This window comes from Lepisosteus platostomus, chromosome 7 (assembly GCF_059453375.1).
Source record: "Lepisosteus platostomus isolate fLepPlt1 chromosome 7, fLepPlt1.hap1, whole genome shotgun sequence".
In the NCBI taxonomy this organism is placed as follows: Eukaryota; Metazoa; Chordata; class Actinopteri; order Semionotiformes; family Lepisosteidae; genus Lepisosteus; species Lepisosteus platostomus.
Window position 1 is genome coordinate 57,569,191 of NC_142617.1, and position 21,616 is coordinate 57,590,806.

General features: G+C 40.7%; 1 protein-coding gene across 3 annotated transcripts in view; it reads right to left on the reverse strand.

The window, feature by feature from the left end:
* Window positions 1–21,616, reverse strand: part of mctp2a (multiple C2 domains, transmembrane 2a) — an 83,177-nt gene that overhangs the window by 47,698 nt on the left and 13,863 nt on the right. For 2 of the 3 annotated variants that reach the window (XM_088641369.1, XM_088641368.1), the window contains exons 2-4: window positions 15,346–15,906; window positions 8,843–8,902; window positions 6,515–6,620 (exon numbers count right to left, since the gene is read on the reverse strand). In XM_088641369.1, coding sequence (XP_088497495.1) covers window positions 6,515–6,620; window positions 8,843–8,902; window positions 15,346–15,831 — 652 coding nt within the window. In that variant the 5' untranslated portion in view covers window positions 15,832–15,906. Of the gene's footprint in view, window positions 1–6,514; window positions 6,621–8,842; window positions 8,903–9,211; window positions 9,348–15,345; window positions 15,907–21,616 lie in introns of those variants that run through there. The other variant, XM_088641370.1, reaches the window with a different exon arrangement.

Consider the following 21,616-nt stretch of genomic DNA (forward strand, 5'->3'; position numbering starts at 1 on the left):
AGTTTGGTGAACACATCAGATATGCCAGAAGGGAAACCCACTCTGGGTGCTCAGACAGTGAAGCAAGGGGGTGCAGCTGCTCCTTCAGAAAAGCACATACCTCAGTGCGAAGTTCAAACAGTCTCACTAGGGTTTTGCCATGGGATAGCCCCCGGACATCAGTATGAAGCAGTAGCTGCTCATGCTCTGATCCAATGTCTTGACAAACACTTTGAAACAATCTGTGACTCACAGGCCTGGACTGGATGAAGTTTATCAATTTGACTGCATCGTTCAAAACACAGTTTGACTCGGGGCTCATTTTCTTATTGGCCAGTGCCTCCCGGCGAATAATGCAGTGCGTCCACTCAACATGGTGTTTACCTTCTTGACTCCCCGTCATCGCTGCATGACTGCACGATTTCCTTGAAAAACATATCACTTGAAAAATGTCCTCAATGGTAGTCTTCCCTGTAAGCTTCTTGCAAAATAAAATCCGCTCATTTATGTCAGACTCTTCTTTGAATCGCACAAAGGCAATCAGCTGTGCCTCCCCACTAATATCTGTGGATTCGTCCAACTGCAGCGTGAACCGACCTGCTCGTTTCAGTTTCTCCACCACTTGGCCAACAATATTAAGGGACATGTCATCGATTCGACGGCACGCTGTATTATTTGATAATGGAACTGTTTTGATTGTATCAGCTGCTTTCTTATCAACCATCGGTTCTGCCAAAATTGCGGCTGCAGGGAGAATGAGTCCCTCAGCGATGGCATGAGGCTTCCCTAACTTAGCCGCAAGTAGCGACACAGCAAAAGAAGCCTCCAGCGCCTTGGCTTTCTTCAGCTTGCTTTGACTTGACTTGAATTCAGACCATTTGCGTCGGAAAAATGCGCCAGTCTTACCAACGCAGGAGGGGTGTCTGGTGCTCAGGAGCCGCTGTAGATGGGCTGGCTTCATGGCCCTGACCGTTGGCCCTTCACCGCAGAAAAAACACAGTGGCTACGGTGGTCCGCGGCCATACATGTAAAGCCATACAAAACACACTGATCTTGGAACTGGCAATGTTTGGGCTTCATCTCCTTTTTCTTTTTTTCCGGTAGGTTCACCTCAGTTTGAATTCGTACCGTTACTGCCACTTGCAGTGGCAGCAGCCGGACGTTTCAGCCACTTATCCATTAGCTCTCTACTTTTGCTCGCTAGTTTTCGCGTGCCGTGCAATCACGCAGGGATGATTATTGTGATAAATAGGCTACGCCAGACATCAACATCTCACCGATTTAATCTATTTCTACTTTTATTTGTTCCTAATCACAATTATGCTGATCGAGAGTGAAACAGTATTTGACATATTGTTTTAAATGTCAAGTAGCAATTTCTATTTTGTAAATTCAATTGAATCCACAATCTTCTCAGGTACCCCCTGGTAACTGCTCACGTACCTCTGGGGTATGAGAACCCCCGATTGGGGATCACTGCTTTAGAAGACGAGCAGAGTAGATCACTGCTCTCTCAGTTTTACACTCCTGCTTAGCTGACAACAAAGGGTTTTAAGTGTTTACAAAGTGGAACCAGGAAATTAAAAATTATTAAAAGAAAAGTCTCAACTATTTGTTGTAGATTTCTTTCAGAATGGCAGGAGACAACAGCCGAAGACTTAAGCTTTGACTTTTAGTACACCCAAAAGAAGGCTGATACAGACTAAAACTTCAGCTATAATGAATACTGTCTCAGCAGAGCTCTGTGCCTCACTGCCTGAATGTGAGAGACCGGTCTCTCACTTCACCTCAGCCAGCATCTGGTTGCAGCTCCCGATCCTGCTTGTCCTACTCGTGTGCTCTAGACTCAAGGACTAGGAGTGGAACTTTTTTGAATAAAAAAAACTCACAAAAACTAGGGAGTCAGACTCATATTCTGCAGGGCTTAAGAGTCTTCTAGCTTTCTTTTCAGAAAAACCCTCATTTATTAATAATACTTAATAATATCTAATATATATATAGGACTTTAGGATTTTATAGCTTTTTACATATAGGTTGGGACTCATGACTTGGGTCATTAAAGATGCTACAGCACTATTCATAAGAGATGGGGTGCTAACCCCAGTGTCCAGGCTCAGTTCTACACTGGGCTTGAACAGCCTGGTTTCCCTCATGTCACCCATGGGATTAAACTGGTGAAGCAGTTTCTCAGTGCTCCCCCGATCTGCTGTGTCATGGTGAAGCTGCTGTCCATCACCCAGGTGTGACCCCTGTAATAAAGGGTGGAGCACTTGAACAAAACGTTTGGTACTGTTTCTATGCCGGTGAATTAACTTATATACAATAACCAGATGCACGAAATGTTTTGCAATGTTGGCAAAACAGACAAACCAGCGTTCTGAAACTCTCAAGGTCCAGCAACTGGGAAAGGACGAGCAGAAACAAGGTCGCAATTCGGTCAGGAAACTGCTGAGCGGTAACAGGGTCAGCACAGCATAATTCAATCACCCAGGGTCAAACACAAAACGTTAAGCATAAATCTGTCTTATAATGGCCATGATGGTTGTTTCCTATTTGAGGAAAAACTACTTAGATCACTCCAATTGTCTATTCATACAAAGCTTTGTATTCACAGGCATAAAATTAAATCTTTTCTGCACAAAAGACCTCTATTTACAGCTCTAATGTGCCTCCACCAGTTAAACAAACTTTGATTTTCCTTTATTTTCATTTAAAATGTAGGCATGTGAGTGATCCTTCAATGGTTGTTGACTAATCAAACATTATTCTGCTCTGCCAGCCTGCAGGAAGCAGGCTATTGGCCTACACTAAATTAGTATTGACTTTTGTTTTGTTAATAAAAAACTCCAATTTCAGAAAACTGTCAACAAAACTAATAAGCTAGTAGTTCGAAATGAACAGAGGGAGGGGGGGACAATCAGCTTGTCAATCACTTTGGGAAAGTCCATTTAAACCTATTTGCACAAGGTGTTTCCCCAAAGGAAGACTATTACATACTGAAAAAAATCCAGTTTAATAAACTGAGTACATACCACACATGCACAAACACAAGGCTTTTCTTTGAGATCAAAGACATCATAGAGTGTTCATCACAGCAACAGCCCTAATGTACAATATGTTAGTACGTCCAATACGACTGTATAGGACATTGCACGGAACGTCCTTAACAGACAGAGGAGTTTCTTCTTATGATCAGTAAACCACTGATCTCATCAGGGCTGTATTTTCATGGAATTAATATGCCAAGTCATTTAGGGATAGTTGTGGCTTTTACAATAACAAAAAAAGGCACTGTTGGTTAATAGGGAACATGTAAAGGTTTATTCCATGCTGAGAAGAGAAGAAAAGAAACAGCGTTTCAGCTGTGGAGCTTTCTTCAGGTATGAGAGAGATAAAATCGCAAGACTTGGTTAACAAGCACTCCCAGTTGTGGGCCCAACACCCACATGAATAACGACTTAATCAGGCCAGAAGAGAGACAAAGGTATTTTAAAGCTACAAAATAATGGAGTCATTAGATAACTTATTTAAAAATAGCTGTTTTTTGATAACCACATTATATCCCACACTAAATAAGATTTCTTCATGTTATTTCTTTATAGCAATCCACCACCGTGCTGTTTTTTTATTTCCTTCCAGACGGAGGTGTGTTTTTGGCGGAGAAACAAGTATTCATGTCAAAATTAATACTCCAAGTAAGTTGGAGCATTAGTAATTCACGCCAGCCTCTGGATTTGTTTCTCAGGAGTGGTCAGGCATTGACAGCTTATTTCTGCATTTTATTAAAACCACACAACCCAACAACAGCAAACCCCAAAAAGGCATCAAGCAGCTCAGGCCGACAAGCAAGGGGTGGAGTTCCACTCTTCAAGGAGTACACTCATGGTTTGACCTATTTATGCACAAAAGGAAAACATAAAATGTACACAAAAGCACACAAAGCTTTGTAGCTTTTTTCCTGTTTTTTTTTTTTTTTCTTTTTGGAACTCAATTTGACATTGTTGTTCTAAAACAAATAAGTAGGCTCTTGGTACTTTTGTTAGTTTTCACTTGTTCTGTAAACATGAATAACAGCCAAGATAACATCTCCCTGTCCCAGATCAGTGTCCGATATTAAAACAGATAAGTGGATTAAGGAGCTATAAAGACTACCAAAGACCACTCATTTTGTATTCACAGTATAAATGAGGGTTAGAAATTACTGTAATATGCTTTTCTCAATCAAGGAGAATAAGATGGAACTATACACAGATACTGCTGATACTGCAGAATATGCAAGAGTTTAATTTTTTGTTATTTGTTATTTTCTTACATCCTAACTATGGAGTCACTCATCTGTTTAATGACTTAGGCTCGACTCTACAGCTCTCCTCCCAGCACAAACCACACGCCTCCTGCAACACCTGCACTGCCAGGCCATCCGCAAGCACACAGCCCGAAGCCAAGCGGGAGAGGCAAGTGACTGCAGGTTCACAGGTGCGCCGTGCACCAAAAGGTTTGCTGCTCGGAGAATCAAGGAAACCCCAGACAGCCTCACTCTGCTGCAGGATTCCCAGCCACAGCTGCCTTACTGGCATTCCAGCTGTCTGGGTGGACTGCAGGACTCGAGTGGTCTTACCAGTTGAGCCACTCAGAAGACCTACATTTCAAAATTGAAGGAATGCACATACCTACTATACAGGTGCTGCCACTCTATGTTTAATACAAGCAGGGAAACCTGCTCTTGCCCTGAGGCCACTGCTGAACATAATGACGCACACCTCATGTTTCATAGGGTGCAATTCATTTTCATTGTGACATTGACAGCATTCCTCGGATGTACTTTACCTTTGAATTTGTACTTTGACATTCCTCTGATTTTTCAAATTCATCTGTGAATTTTCCAGCCTGAAGCACAAATTAATTAGAACTCACTAATTTGCCAGATCTTTGCTGAACTGTTTAATGTATTTTCAGTCGTCTGAATTCTATTTTTTTGTCTTAATACTGTGTAGAATTATTTCTGCATTACATTACTATAGCTTTAAACAGTACTATATTGATGATTCAGAAATAGCCTTAATTATATCTAGAAGCATCTATAAACTGCCATCAATTAATTCCATTTAAGATTCAGTAAACACATGAACATGTGTACAGTACATGCAAACAGTTTAGATACAGGCCATCACCAATTACTTCCAACAGCTCAGTGTGATTTTTGCATGGCTTGTCAGCTTTAATCTCAGCCATAACACCCTGCAACTCACAACTGGCAACCCACTGAAGCTCAGCAGGTGTGAGTCTGGTCAGTACCTGGATGGCAGATCTCCTGGGAAAGCTAAGGATGCTGCCGGAAGAGGTGTTAGTGGGGCCAGCAGGGGGCGCTCACCCTGGGGCTCATGTGAGTCCTAATGCCCCATTGTGGTGACATTGACACTATACTGTAAACAGGCGCCGTCCTTCGGATGAGACGTAAAATCGAGGTCCTGACTCTCTGTGGTCATTAAAAATCCCAGGGCGTTTCTCAAAAAGAGTAAGGGCGTAACCTGGCCTGGCCAAATTCCCCATCGGCCTTTATCAATCATGGCCTCCTAACAATCCCCCTCTATGAATTGGCTTCATTACTCTGCTCTCCTCCCCACTGATAGCTGATGTGTGGCGAGCGTTCTGGTGCACTATGCCTGCCGTCGCATCATCCAGGTGGATGTTGCACATTGGTGGTGGTGGAGGGGAGTCCACATTACCTGTAAAGCGCTTTGAGTGGAGTGTCCAGAAAAGCGCTATATAAGTGTAAGCAATTATTATTATTATTATTATTATTATTATTATTATTATTATTATTTTTATTATTATTATTATTAATCTCATTTTGCATCAAGTGATTGCAAAAAGGACCAATGCAGCTTGATAGTAAAAAATTAAGAACTCTCTGAATATAGTGCCAAAAGCAACAATAAATGGTCTTCAATTTGTTGAGAAGTTGCTGCCTACAACAGGTTTCATAACCAGCCTGTTTTACAAAACTAGAAAACCCACAAAGTTTCTGTTTGTTTTGTCAGAAGGAAACATGAGGCTCCAAAGTATGTGAATGGAGTCCAGTTTCAACCCAGTCATACAACCATGGATAGAAAAGAAAAATGAGTCATCTAGTGCCGTGATATTAACATAACAGAACTGTGCATAGTAACTTTGTATATTTAACATGCGTAATCATCAGAGTTTTTACATAATAATTGTTTGCTGGGTATCAGATTACAATCTAAACACAGACATTACCTAACCTGGCACATCTGTGAAACCTAAGATGGTGTATAGTGTTACATTAAGATCTAAAACACTTAAGAGAAAAATTTTACAATAAAGCAAGATTCTGAAAAAGTAATGGAGTTTCACACTATAACTCACTCAAAATCAATGACAGGAAATACAAAATAGAGTGACTCATTTTCAGTGTCATCTTGCCTAAAATGAACTCATGGAGCTAATCCCAATCCTTCTCTTGCCCATTGGATTTTCCTGCTCTGACTTTTGGAAGATGAAGGTCTTTCCTTACCAGAGCGATCCCTGATCACCAGATTTCTTCCTTCTTTCAGATTGATGCTCAGGAGATACCCCTTCTGAGGCTGTGCAGACGTAGCCTCGCCGCCTTCTTCAACCATCTGTGACCACAGAAGAAAAGTTCAGAAATTCCGTTTGCTCCTTTCTGTCCCTTTGGCCAGTGTGATCACTTTGTGATTAAAAGCTTGAAAAAAGATTGGCCATGGCTAGAATTCTAAAAGCACATCGCCAGCAGCTGTATCAGCCTGCAACTCCCAGCTCACAGCCCACTGGAGCTCAGCAGGTGTGACCCTGGACGGTACCTGGATGGGAGACCTCCTGAGAAAGCCAAGGTTGCTGCTGGAAGAGGTGTTAATGAGGCCAGTAGGGGGCGCTGACCCTGTGGTCTGTCTGGGTCCTAATGCCCCAGTATAGTGACGGGGACACTACACTGTAAAAAGTCGTCGTCCTTCAGATGAGAAGTAAAAATGAATTTTCTGATTTTCTGTGGTCATTACAAATCCCAGGGTGTTTCTCAAAAAGAGTAGGGGTGTAAAACTGGTGTCATGGACAAATTTCCCATTAGCCTTTACCAATCATGGTAAATCCTAATTATCCCCATCTCTGAACTGGCTTCATTACTCTGTTCTCCTCCCCACTGAGAGCTGGTGTGTGGGGAGTGGACTGGTGCACTATGGCTGCTGTTGCATCATCCAGGTGGGGCTGCACACTGGGGGTGGTGGAGGGGATCCCTTTTACCTGTAAAGCGCTTTGAGTGGAGTGTCCAGAAAAATGCTATATAAAAGTAAGGAAATATTATTTATTATTATTAAACTCACAACAACACAAAGGGTTAGTTATGACAAGGAAATAAGTTCAAGGCATAACAAAATAGTGGGCTATGAGACTACTATATAATACATATAAAATTCAACATGTAAATTTCCTCCGTGTACTTTGAGCAGTTTTATAAATTATATATCCAAAAGGGAAACAGCTGCACTCAGATCAAGGTAGCTGTGATCTCCAATTCCAATGAAAACAAACATTAATATTTTTTAAGGGTGTCCACATGAGCTGAATGATCCAGTCCTCTGAATTTCTGTATCACATGCAGAGATGCCCTTGGCAGTCCATGTGAAGGGCAAAGCTAAGAGTTTAAGGGTCTCTCGGTATGCATTCTGCATAAACAGATGTGGTTCTTTTACTGGCCAAGAAAAGTTGAATAAGTCTCACGCAAAAATACTGAGGATAAAATCTAATTAAGTTTCAACAAACAGTACTGTACACCTGAGAATTTTCATCCCTTGCACATGTCAGCTCTACTAAATACATTCATCATGCAATATTTCCCGTTTTGAAAACAATAATCAGTATCTTCCAGCACCAATCCCAATGTTCTTGTAATCATAATTTGCTTTCAGGAAAAATGCCAAGGTCCTTTACTGCAACTGGACTGTAACCGAATATCTCTTTCATGCCTTTGAAATGTAACCAGCCCCCAATGCAAATCAGAGTAAATGATGAGAAATAAGGGTGTGTTCTAGGCAAAAAACACTGAAAAAGCAAAGATCACAGAAGATTGGTAATCAGCTTTCATCCTTGTGAATTACTACAATTTCCCTTCCCAAAAAAAGAGTTTTTAGGCGAGCTAATGATAACCGCCATTTACTTCCGTTACACTGCAATATGCAGTAATATCAAACCAAATTACGAACTGTTACCTTCTAATGCCTCAAAGATAACTTTTGGTAGAGACAAGGACAGTTCGGTCTCGGAGTACATTATTTTAAATCAGGAGAAAATTTCAGGCTCACTCTAACATGATGAATTTTATATGGTTCACAACATGTGAGATATTCAATGCTCCGTGAACAGTTACGGACATAAGCCTTTTGGCCATGGAGTTGGTTCAATTAAACAAATACAACTTTATAAGACTTCTCTGCAATAACACAGAATATGCACAATATATTGTACGTTCATCCTGATTCAGAAGGATGGTAAAAGACCAAGAAGGACATGGTCACAATGAGCAGAGGTACAGTGTACCAGCGAGAGTGGCAGCATGATGTGCTGCTCTCAGTCCAACAAATGACCTGAAGACCTTTCAGAACTAGCTGTGGTGAAGCACTATTTGGTTCCGTATTGGGTCTCTGATCAACAGCTGTCAAGTCGCACAGCCTGGTTTCAGACTGGTGATCCCCAGGTTCAAGGGCTTAATGCTGCAGCTGACAAGCTAACCCAGGATCCCCACCCACACTCCCCATAACCCACGTCGGAATACCTCACAAACACGCGGTTTCATCTGAAAACTGGTTAGATATTTACAAAATATACTCACGTTATTTTCTTCAGCACACTGTGCCGTCTGGCTGTCAAATTCATTGCCAACACTATCCTCCTGTTAAAAAAAAATAATATTTACAAAACACATTCTGTATAATCTGCAAAAAACACTAAAATCAAACAAATGGTGCTGTGTTTGACTTGAGGTTTCTTCTTTCCTGACCGTAAATCAAATTAGACTACAAAATTACTCACGTCTTGCTTTTGCATTTTAAACAATTGAGCCTATTTTCTAATAAGAGACTAATCTTATGTAGCTATCATCAATATCATAATGTAGCCAAGACACTCAAGAGTTTCTGTTTATGTAAAACTCACTCCTAATCTTATTTCTAATTATTTTACAGTTTGTACTTCCAATGACCTTGATTTCAGGAAGGAGCCACATTGCATATAAGTAGTCTTTAAAGATCGATTTGAGCTTCTCAGAATACATTTTTAAACAAAAACAGTCCTAAAACAAGACCAAAGCATGTTATCGTCTAGCAGTGAACTGGTGTCTGAAGCTGTATACTTCTGTGTCCTGAATGGCAGATCAAGCCGATTTTAATGCCGGAGGTAAATTTCCATCACTGTAGGGGGGAATGCACCCTAATCCAGAAACAGTGTTTCCAAAGCCAAAGAATTCCTTTTTTTAAATATTTTCGCTTGCACAAACAAATTCCTCCTTAACTTCACTGTAAATAACTTGCTTCAAAATTGTTTTTTTTTATATTGACAAAGGAGCCTCAAATGCAATCAAACTTGGATTACACCAAGTCTCCTTTCTTCTATGAAGCTGCAGATGCAAATACAGTATTGTCCCCGGGTATCTGAAATAAGATGATTTATTAGATGCAAGATTAAGATGAATGAACCTATTTAAGATAGAAGATTCACATACTTGTAATATACAGGTCTGTAGCTCTCCACATGTGCAGGAGATATAGACTTTATGTTGGGACCCTTATTCACAAGAACAACCTAACTGCAACTCAAGTCTTCATACAATTTAAAGGGGGGATTATTGACAAAGACTTGAAAATCTCTAAATATTGATTATATTTAAGGAATCACGTGTTGAATAATTTTGTTCCAGACAGAGGGGTGGTGATCATGTCATCTTGATAGAGCAAAGCAAACTGGGAGATTTTTAAACCACCCACAGTTTTCCGTTGGCCACTTTTACCACAAAAGGGAAAATATTGGTACTTCAAATCATTGGGTAGGTTGTGGCTTTTACTCAATGCCTGCAAAATACAGCGTAGATTTGGTGGGGGTGGGGTATTTTCTGCTCATCTATAGCTACACTTCAAGGAACATATCAACTATATATTATAGCTCTGTCACTTCTTGTTATAAGGCCTGTTTCTAGATACAAGATAAATGAAATTACTTTTTTTCAAAAGCAAAACAAAAAACGAAATCAGATGTAACAGATGGTGATAAGGGAAGTGTCCCTCCCCAGATAAAGTACTGCAAGGCTAATTTTTATACTTTGCATGGCACATACTGTAGATCATCACTTATGTGAGTGTTTTCAAATGTCATGAGAAAGCTGTCTGCTGACAGATCTTAAAAAGGGCCCCGTGCCAAGTGAAAACAGTGAAAGACCTAAGAGTGCATGGCGTGCGAAAGAAAACAAACAAACAAGCCCGTGAACAATTGTGATGTAACACGGGTATAAGAGCTGAAGGTTTCTGTGCTCACGGGGGCAGGACCATCTAGCAGGAAGTTCCAGAGCTGCGTGTCAGTAAAACAAGGCAGTTCCTCGAGGCTCCTTTTCCCTCTTTCAGGGACTTGGATGTATGACTCCTGCAGCTCTAAATGCATAATACTACAATTCACACTGGGACGTCAACGCACTGAAGTTTTCAGTGTAATTTAGATACAGTATCTAAATCTTTTGAACATTGCCGCGGTTCATGAACAAGAGCCGGGCTTTCGGATTTCCTCTGCCACAAGTAAATTATGTAAACTAAGCACGCACATCAGCACCGTGGATTCTTAATCACGCACAAGTTCTGCTGCTCACCGCGTTACTAAACTCCACTAAAAGCAATCCAATTCACAAGTCTAAATCCATTATGGCACCCTCCTGTATAACCTATTTACATTACAGTGAGCAGTACATAACACAGCACAGACACCTTTAATGCACACTGTCTGAATGCTTGAACTGGGGGAGTGTGTGGAGCTTGTGGCAACCTAGATGCCTCTTAAAAATTGCGCTCCTTTTTAATTCAGTGGATCATTTGTACACGCCGCACTTGAGCTACAATGCTATACAGGTGTAAACCCAGCACCGAGCGAGCACGTTCCCTGCCGGTGTTATTCAGGAACTGGTGACTTTGAACCCCCCCGAGCCAAAAACTCATTGCAGTCCTTAAAAAAAAAAGATTTAGGAAATTCTGGGGTTAGAGATTAAACAACAGTTTGACTGTCATTCCCATGCTCTTCTCTATACGGGGAAAAGCCATACCCTTGGATAATGACTACTCACTCCGAAGTGGGCTACACTGTGACCAGACAGATCTGCAGTGGCAGTGAGTTCTGAAACAATATGCAAAACTGACTCATATAGTACATTCCCCGAGTCTCAATAACTAAGGGACACGTCCTATTACATTTTCCGATGCAGGAAGTTTAATTTTCACTTTGTTATTGTTATGCATGCATACACATCCTATTTGCTGAAGGAGATAAAGGGTACTAAATACATATTTATATATTTTTTTTCTTGGCAGACCTACATTATACAACCATTGTAAGCAGTATAATATGTTATGAAAACATAACTCACAGCAGCAAAATCATTATAAAGATTTCTTATGGATGAGAACTAATAATCAATTGGTCATTAGATCATAGGCAGCAGCGAGATAAGATATCCCTCAAAGGAAGTACAGTGACGTGATTTTAAAAGACTGTACTGCTCATCCCTACAATGCAATACCACAGTATACTCTTGTGGCATGGAATGATAAGTAAAAGGCTAGTACAGCCACATTTTGCTCCAGGGATAATGACTGTCGAACCTGGACCTGGAGTTAAATACAGAAACCTCTTCAAACACAGGCAGCTTGATCACCGTTTGAACACTGTTAGATCACTGCATGACTTCTCCTTGGCATGATGATACTGGTGAGGTCGACCACTGTTCAAAACCTGTTAAGCAAGGTAAACCCAGTTTGTAGTGTGAGGCACAGTGAGAAAAGAACCAAATGGTGGTCTAATGACTATCACAGTTTGTGCAGAAGTTCCATTTCACCTGTATATTGTAATATAATCAATGTAATAGTTCAAATAGATAGATAGATACTTTATTGATCCCGTGAGAGAAATTGCAGAAATAGGTAGAAAGACAGGGTAGACAGCAAAGATTAAATAGAGAGGCGGCTTCAGAGAACATGATAGAGCTAATAATAATAATAATAATAATTGCTTACACTTATATAGCGCTTTTCTGGACACTCCACTCAAAGCGCTTTACAGGTAATGGGGATCCCCTCCACCACCACCACCAATGTGCAGCCCCACCTGGATGATGCGACGACAGCCATAGTGCGCCAGAACGCTCACCACACATCAGTTATTAGTGGGGAGGAGAGCAGAGTAATGAAGCCAATTCATAGATGGGGATTATTAGGAGGCCATGATTGGTAAGGGCCAAGAGCTGTGAAAATTAAAGATTTCTCCAAGCCCATAGTTTCTCATTTCACCTCAGAAGGCCATGATCACACTGATCTCTCCATCTGCGTTCTCAAAGAAGGGTTTCCTAACTCCTATAGCAGAAAGACAACAGAAACTAAACTCATCCTAAAACTTGGTTCACACCTTCCCCCTTCTCTCAATGACAGACTTATTTTCGTGTAATCTATATTCTCATGCAGGTTTTGACCTCTCACCTTTCTCCACTTTGCACTTCCTGAGTGGCCTCTCTGTCTCTCCCCTCTCCCTCCTCCTCCTCCTCCTCCACTTTTCCAACTTTTGCTCTCCTGTGCTATTTACTCTTTGCCATCTACAGTCTTTCTCACACCTGAGGAAGGCTTCCCAGTCAAAATGTTGTGTTCCCTTTCTTTTCTTTTCAGCATGGAATATACCCCTTACCTGCTCCTAATCAATGTAATGTAATTGTCATGTATCACCATAATTGTATTGCCATCAGTACAGTATTTACTAAGCTTGGAATCAGTCGTTCTAACAGTTCTTGGGTAAATGTTTAGCCAAGCAGGTGATGACCAGTTACAGCTGTATGAGCCAGAGAGAAACCTGCAAAATGCAAGTCTGAAGCAGGTTCGAGTCTCAAGGAATCTGCCAATTATTCACTAGTAGCAAACACATTTTGGCCAGTGAGTACTTTAAAGGTCCTGGTGTTGGAAAAAAAAGCTTGTAAAGGATAACAAACACCTCCTGCAAACAAACTGAAAAAAAATGAATGGATTTCTAAGGCTTTTGGAAGTGACAACTGAAGCATTTTTAAGAATCCAGATACAATGGGTAACACCTGGCTGTTGACAACATTTCCCATTCTTGGGAGTTTCAAAGCCAGGATATGTTTTCTGAGATGTAGGGGGATCTGAGATCAGTGATCCAAGCAATTGTGAACTTTACCTCCATTTACCTTAGTTAATTCCATCTTCTTGGTAAATCATTAAGAGTCACCAACAGTGCAGGAACACAGCATAAACACAGGCAGTTAAGGAGAAAGGGGGAGAGAAGAGAGAAAGACAAAAGGCCTTGTCCAGATCACCCATAAAAAACAGATTAGAGTTGGGTACTTGAACCCTTTTAAGAGAGACTGACATTCTGTTATTTTTAGGAAACTTTGATCCCCCATGGAAATAATTTCTCAGTTAAACAGTCTTTCCTGGTTAGTGGGTGAAGAGGGAGAAGAGAATAGGGAGATAGTTTCCTATTCATTTTGTAGTGCCCAGGTTTACAGAGAGAAAGATTTAACTGTATATTGTATTCTGTTTATTTCAGAAGGCAGGTTTCTCTCTCTTGTTGGCCCGTGTAGATGTGATGTAAAAGAGTTAAATACCAGGTAACAGCCTGGGGCTTCTGGGCTTTTGTTGGTAGGTCAAGACGTCTGGGAAACCTTGTTTGTTTAATGTGTAAATAGCTTAACTTGTGTGCTGAATGTTTTATGCTGCGTGTTGTTTAGCATGTATTATTAATGAATAAAATTAATGTAAAATTATAACACTTTTCATCAAAGCTGTGCCAAAGAACAAAGAACTCAGAACTCAGGTGCCTCTATAATTATACCATTTAGGTATATTCTTGGCAATATAATTTACAAGTTGGGGGTTATGATTAATTAATTTAATTATTGATTACCCCACTCAATTATTTATGATATTCACTATTTTCATAACCCCAATTTGTAACAAAATATAATTCCCTAATCATGATGGGCCATAACAAGATTTAGATTAACACATCTGCTGTAAATCCAGGTTAACATGTGGTAATCATGATGCACAACTGCTGTTAAGCCCTATGCATTACAATTCCTGGGTCAGAAAGGCTTTGCAAACACTTCTAGATAGAAGAGAACGTCCTTTGGCACAAATGATGGATTTTGGGGTTTATCATTTTGGACAGGTTCAATGTCAGACGTTTAACCTTCACAATGCATGATAGAGCTGTATTTGCCAGGGCACTGCATTCCCATGGAACATTCAGATAATGAATGGAACCAGGTCCCGTGCGTGATGCTGAGAAATGGGATTCCAGTGTATGCAAGAGATTAAGTAACGAAACCTCAGAGCTTGTTCCTTCCCCACCAAGTTCTTTTTTTAGTTGCATAATTCATGAGGAAACTGACAAAAAAAATGAAATATAAAATCAGGAAGGACTTCACTAACCTCATTCTAACCAAACATTTGTCAAAGGCTGGAATTCGCAGCTTGGTAGACCACATAATTTTCCTGTACTATCCACTGAAAAACAGATAAAGCAAAAAAGCTAAAAAAAAGGTTACTGTGCTACTAGTTTAGTGAGATAAGGTGACATTATGAGACTGTAATTACCTGATATGTAAAGGATTTCCTTGAATGTAGCACTGTGTTCCTAACCTTTAAATTTTCTTGTTCATATTTGTAGCGTAGTGAGAGGCAAACCTTGTGTGCACACAGAAGATTTGCAATAGCACTGGTTTGAGTGTGAACCTTCAAGAGTCTCCTCCAGGTTAGCCCCCTCAAAATAATCACAGCTGCTTTTAAAACCTTTTCATGTAGGGTTTAAGACTGAACTGTGGATTACACAAAATAATTAATCCCAGGTGAATAGGAAAGAAGGTATTTTATTATTTTTCCCCCTTTACTAGAAAACAACACTCCAGATTGACACAGAAAGCTAACATGGTCCTGCTTGAGGTCCTGCTCATCCTTATCAACTGGTGACAGGTCCTTCACACAAGCAGCACACTGAAAGAAGAACGGCCCTGTCTGAAGTGTGGAAAGTCTGAATTCTACGCAATCTCAAGAAATGAAAAATGAAAGTGATTCTGACCTCTGTTACTGCTATGGCGGGCACTCCTGAGCCCCGTGGCAGGGCAGGTCCTGTAGTGTCACTGTCCTTGAAGTCCATGTCCTCCAATGTGTAGGACAAGCCGTCCTCCTCGGCTATCGTCAGTCTGTCCTGCATAGACTCCGTGGAGGCCCAGGTCCTCATTTCCGCCGGCACGGCCAGCTTGTGGGCCACAGCAGCAGCGGCGCTGCCGCCGTCAGTCGGGGCCTTATCCGGCCCGAGGGAGTGGCAGCTGTAGAAAGGGCTGTTGGGGCCCGACGGCTGGAGACCCGCGGGCCCATCTCTTTCAGAGGACAAGCTCTGCGCGACCGGCAGGTCCGGCACCGAGGCACTCTTTCTCCGGTCCAGAACCCGCTTCTTCCCGACCTGCAGCTTGGAGGCGTGCTTCTTGCCCTTCACGATGTTGGAGAAGAGAGGTTTCGCCTTCTGGCAGAAATTGCTCCACGCGGTAGTCTTGCTGGACTCCATCGTGGAGAGGGGACAGCGAAAGTGCTTTGGTGACCGTCAAAACGTTTTCGTGCTGGACCACTCGCTTAAGAAACACTGCAGGGGTGGAAAAGACAAAATGCCAGGATTTATACACATCTTTGTGCCCAGTGAAGATATTTACGCTGCTTCTGAGTTACAAGTTGGCTGTTTTCTTTAACATGGCTAGAAAATCTGGAGGACTAAAAAGGCATTTCTCCTACAATTAAATTGCAAATGTTACATTCTCAACAACTCAAGGCAATAAACCTGAATGGCTACAAGAATAAAATTGATTTACATGCATTTACATTTGTAGTTAATATACTGTGAGTCAGCTTTTTAGAACTGAGCTTTTAATTCACTGGAAAAGAGAATCTTTACTCATTTTCCCTACAAACATGAAGTGAAAATCAAGCATTATTAGAAACACAGAGCTGAACAAAGATCAGTGAATTTGTACGTAAGGAGATCAAATGAAATTGTGACATTAGCGAGTAGTTACTACTGTATGATAGAACACACTATGAATGAGCTAACTGTAACAGATGTTACAGGATTTATCAGTGCCTTCCATCCTACTTCAGTTCAGTTACTAACTTTTGTGGTTTCAAGAACTTGATCTTCAAGAAATCTTCATCGTGGCTTTAATGGCGACTGCTATAATATTTGGGGTTGATTGGGATTTTCTGTTGCCCAGCACTATGGAAAAGAAACGCACTAAGGCTATGTATTGTATTCAATATTAAGATTGAAACAACACAGGACATGTGGGACCGTGCCCTGTGGAGCCTGATGCACATGTAGTAACAGTGTACACCTTGTGTGCTCTCACGGCTCTGCTGTTTCACTCTTCAGAAGCATGTTAGCCCAAGGCTTTCCCATCCTGGTTCTCGTGACCGCTGCTTTTATTTCCACATTTTTCTACGGAAATTTAAATGTTTAAGCTCCCAGAGCTGAAAACATTTTGACTGGCGAGTTTCTTCTTAAATCTGTTCAATTGAATAGCCCAGATGGAACTAAAACTAAAACCACCAGACACAGGGACTGACAGGGTTTGGAAACCTTCTGTCAATCGATATATCACAACCACCACGTGACCTCTCACTGCATTGCCCTGTAACAGAAACCACTATTTCTAATAAGCTGCAAAGGAGCAAGTAAAGATTTTTTCCATGCTGAAAAGAAAAGAGACACAACGTTTCAGCTGTGGAGCCTTCTTCAGGTGTCAAGCCTACGCACGCTGACGCAACCTTGTTACTGAGGAGAGTAGCAGAATACACACTACAACAAGCAAATAAGACATAAGGCTAGCAGCCAAAAATACATTTATCAATGTGCTGCAACCAAAATTTCAAGCATCATTTGAAGCATGCTGTAGTGATAACATTTCTGAAGTACATGGGAAACAAAAAAACCTTTAAGACTTGAGGGCAGAGCAATAGTGATGCTTGTGAAGGAGAAAAAGAGAAAAGACATACATGCCTCAGGTTTGTGCGGTCTGTTGCTCTCTGTTCGATATACAGCCTACATGTATGAAATAGTAACAAGATATGCACACCAACTTCAAAACGACTGGGCTGCGTAAAAAAAAGGTTTTGCGAAAAAAAATAAAGCTTTTCAGCACTCCACCCTTTCTCAGACATGAATAGAGTTCAAATATTGAAATCCTGCAAGGTATTGACACAGCCAAGTCAGCCAAGCATGGCTTTCTCAAACACGACACTGCACCCAGGACACAGGAGGCCTGCCTCTACACGGAGAGGCACAGCTGTGTGCGATTGGCCACCCTGTCGCTCTGTCGAGACAAACGAAATGGGATCCTTCCAGAATGGTTGTGCGACAACGCAACTAATAACCAAATGAGGAAGACGGGCACAATGGCCTTGTCTGCTTTAACATTCCTCACATTGTTCTGAGTTCATAACGCACTGCTACACTGGAAAGAAATTCATTGGTGCTACGCACGAAATTGTTGACGGTGATAAACACAGACGTAATGTCTCTAACAAAAGACAACCTTCGTCTCGCTTATGACAGGTGTCTTCCGACCAAGTATGTGCTAGTCAGGTAACAGCAGCAAGGGACTCTTCACATCTCGCAGCCTGCAACATTTCCAACGAGCTTCTTCAAAACTGGGGCTCTGACGTTAGACGCTCATTTGCATTCTCACATTCCTAGCTTTGTACACGCAGTGTTTCAAGATCTCCTTCTGAAATAAAAACCAGTTCATTAATCCATTCATTCATGTCACCTTGGGACAGGTTCTCATTTCACAAGGAGAACAAGCCTTTCCAGAACCCTGAATCCGTGTCAGCCAAATGATCATGTAGGCCTCAGACACAAACATATCCAAAGAAAAACACCTTTTCAGAAAAAGATCAAGATAAAATCTTTTAATCCTCCTTCTGAATCTAGATCATTTTCGAAATTGTATATTAATATATGTATTAAAAAAAACTAATTCAGCCCTATAAGGGCTCATTTGAAACAATGAGCCCAAAAATGTTTTTAAAGAGCCATATTCAGGTCTTTTTAATCGTGTTCCCCACCTCTGAACGTCCCAGATACCATTTCTGATGTAGTGAGGAATGAGGAACAGGTAAAAACAGCAACAGCCCCAAACAAAAAGAAAATGGGTTTGAGCACCTAAGTAATAAACAAATTGTACACTGTTAAAGACCCCTGTAAAAAATGAATAACACCATGACTAACACCAGCAATGTGGACACCAAATGGTCTCTAAAGTTTAATCAAGTAACTACAATGGCTATTTCTTCATTGTCATGACCAAAATCTCCATAAAAGTGACAGGACTTGCATTAGCAGCGAGATTAATTTAGAAGGGTGTCATTAGTGATTTCATTGCAATAATTAAACCAATGAATCACATCTATTTTGCTTACAAAGGCACTCTAGTAAAAAGTCCTACAGTTTAGATATAAATGAAAAAACTGCAACAATCAAGGATGGATCTATAGCTGCTAAGGAATCTGACTCACACATGCTGTGCTGATAAAATACAGCACATACTCATGCCATGAGATAATCACAGCATAAAACTAAACTATGGACTTTATTTTTTACAGATGCCAACCTTAAGTGATATAGCTCACTCCACAAACAGCCAAATTTACCCTTTACAATTTTAAAAATGTCTAAAACGTGGACCCACAGAGTCTGACAGAGACTCATCTGTTTCCCGTCTTACAAGACTACTGAAGAAAAAAGAAAGCCCACCATTTGACTTTTGTAACTAAACTAGCAACCGACACTGATGACTTTTGTTCCTAAATGACTGAACAGATCACCCTATCACCTTATCAAAACCTAAATCTCTTTCAGAGAATTTATTATTACTGAAAACTGTAATAAAAAGGCAGCGACACAGCAGTCCTACAGTATATCAGCGCTCACACCAATTAATTTAAACAAAATTTAATTTAATTTGGATGATACTGTAACTTCTGTCTTCCCCTCACAATGTCATAATTGTTTCCAGCCATTCTCCAGAGCTATCATTCACACCTTTGTGGAAAAAAAGAAAAGCTGACAAGAGATTGTTCTGCTTTTTTTATAATCAGTTACTGAAAGATGAACTAAAAACACTTGGCAGTCACTGGGATGCCCGCAAAAAACAAAATTGCGTCATGGTACGAAAACGGCCTTTCAAAGACTACTGCACATGTAGGCAAGACCAACTTTTTTATTCAAATGTAGGAACAATTTCCTTCATTGAGACTGATAAAAGTGGATGAATATATTGCTGAATTCAAATGTATCTTGGTAAGATGTGCTAATAAAAAACAGATAAGAAAACAAGAATAACCTGTCCTCGTGTTTTAAGATGTGAAGAACGGAGAGGCAGCAGCAGTGCTGGTGTGAATGATGAAAACAAGCAATGATCTTTTTTATATAGAGGAAGGAAAGCAGTTTGGTCTGCTACTGAGCTCCTTAATTGTAACCAGAAGATCTGCAGTACTTACTTAAGTCTGGCGGCACCATGGCTTCAGAAGAGACTGTTATTGTTTCAATCTGTTCACACTGAACCGTGGAAATACCCTAGCGATACTTGTCCGTGCATTAATAAATAAACCTTGATTGATTGTAAGACTGCAACGGCAAAGTTTTCATAAGGTTGGCAAAGAGATACTCTAACCGCTATGACTGACAACTAACTGGAATATTCATACCCAGCTTCTTTAAATCATTACTTCAGATAAGGCAATAACAGTTTTAGTATACAGACATCAGTCAGTGAGACTGGCAAAGCACATGAGGAGGGCAGCAATAAAATGTACAACTTCAAAGCAGAATTCATTCATATCCTGTGTACATGACACCAGTTGCTGGTTTTGCCTGGTTCAAAACAGCTTTGGGATTACCTTATGAGCCGAGCTGGAGTTATTAGTATTGAGTATTACCACAGGCAGAAAAACCTCAACAGATCTGTGGAAAGATCATTTACTGTGGCATCCAACTGCACCAGAACAAAAATACTACATAAATACATCGGCAAATGAATAATTTAGAGTGATAGAGCAGTACCGCAGTTTGAAAAATGAAGACTTACAGTAATTTCTATTCTCTGGACTTTCCAATAGCTCTTCCTCCCAGAATATTAGAGAAGGTAAGCGCCATACAAGCAACCCATCACGTCCATTACAGTGGAAATAGTGTAAAGCAGTAGCAGACAAGGCTTTTCCCCATGTGCGCTACCTGTTCTGCAAATGTTTGCTCAAAGCCTTCTCTTTCTTATCCCTGCAAAGGTGAGGTAAAAACTAGAATGCCTTCAGCAAGATAAGGATGTTTCATTTAATATGCATTTGTTTTTCTCAATAAAAAACCTCCTGGGACAGTCAGGTCAGAGGTCTGTATGCATTTGGATAAGAGCAAGAGTAGCATTTGAAGTAAGCCATGTTGCTAAACTAACAGGAAGTTGCCGTATTTCACAGAGCTTGTATACATACTCCAATCCTTATTTATGCATGCTTAAATATGCAGGGATGTTTCTTCGTGAGCCTTAGGCTAAAATCCAGTGCTGTGAAAGGCAATGGGACGGGATGTTTTCTGATATCAAAATGCTCATCAGATATTAAAGGGAGCTCTAAAGGCTGTGATAGGGGTCAATCTATTTCAAAGCAAATGTGAATAATTTCAAGCCCAATTTTACTCTAGTCCTCATAGAGGAAAATCTATCACCTTCCCTGCATGCAGGAGATTTCATCATCAAAAAGAATATCAGTCACATAAATTACAGAGCACAAACTTGTATCTCACACAGAATTCCAGCAATACCTCACCCAGGTAGGGACTGCACTTCAGTGGGGGATCTTTCCTATTATTTGGGATAGAAAGTGCCACATAAATGCTTGTAACTCTTATTTGTTAAAAATCTTTGTAAACTGCAAAGGTTGCAAAAGAGGGCAATGAAAAAACAGAGCAGATCATGACTTGCATATACAGCACACCAGTGTGCTGCAAAAGCACAGTATTCTCGGAAATTATCTTAATTCCTCACTTACTGTAAAAAGAACCTGTTGGCAATTCCCCTAAGAGAATTCCACAGAAATTCCAAGCCTGCTACCTCTCCCACAACAGGAAATCCATTACAAACGATCCAAGGCTAAATAGCCCTTACTGACCTGAAGTGAACCAGGGTACACCAGACATTTAAATTAATTTTACACCTTCTTCCTATTTGCTCTAAATACTCAGAAGTGGACCACAGTGTTTTATAAAAACCTATCAGCTACAGTTCCGATGCGTTTCATATAAAAGCTTGCTA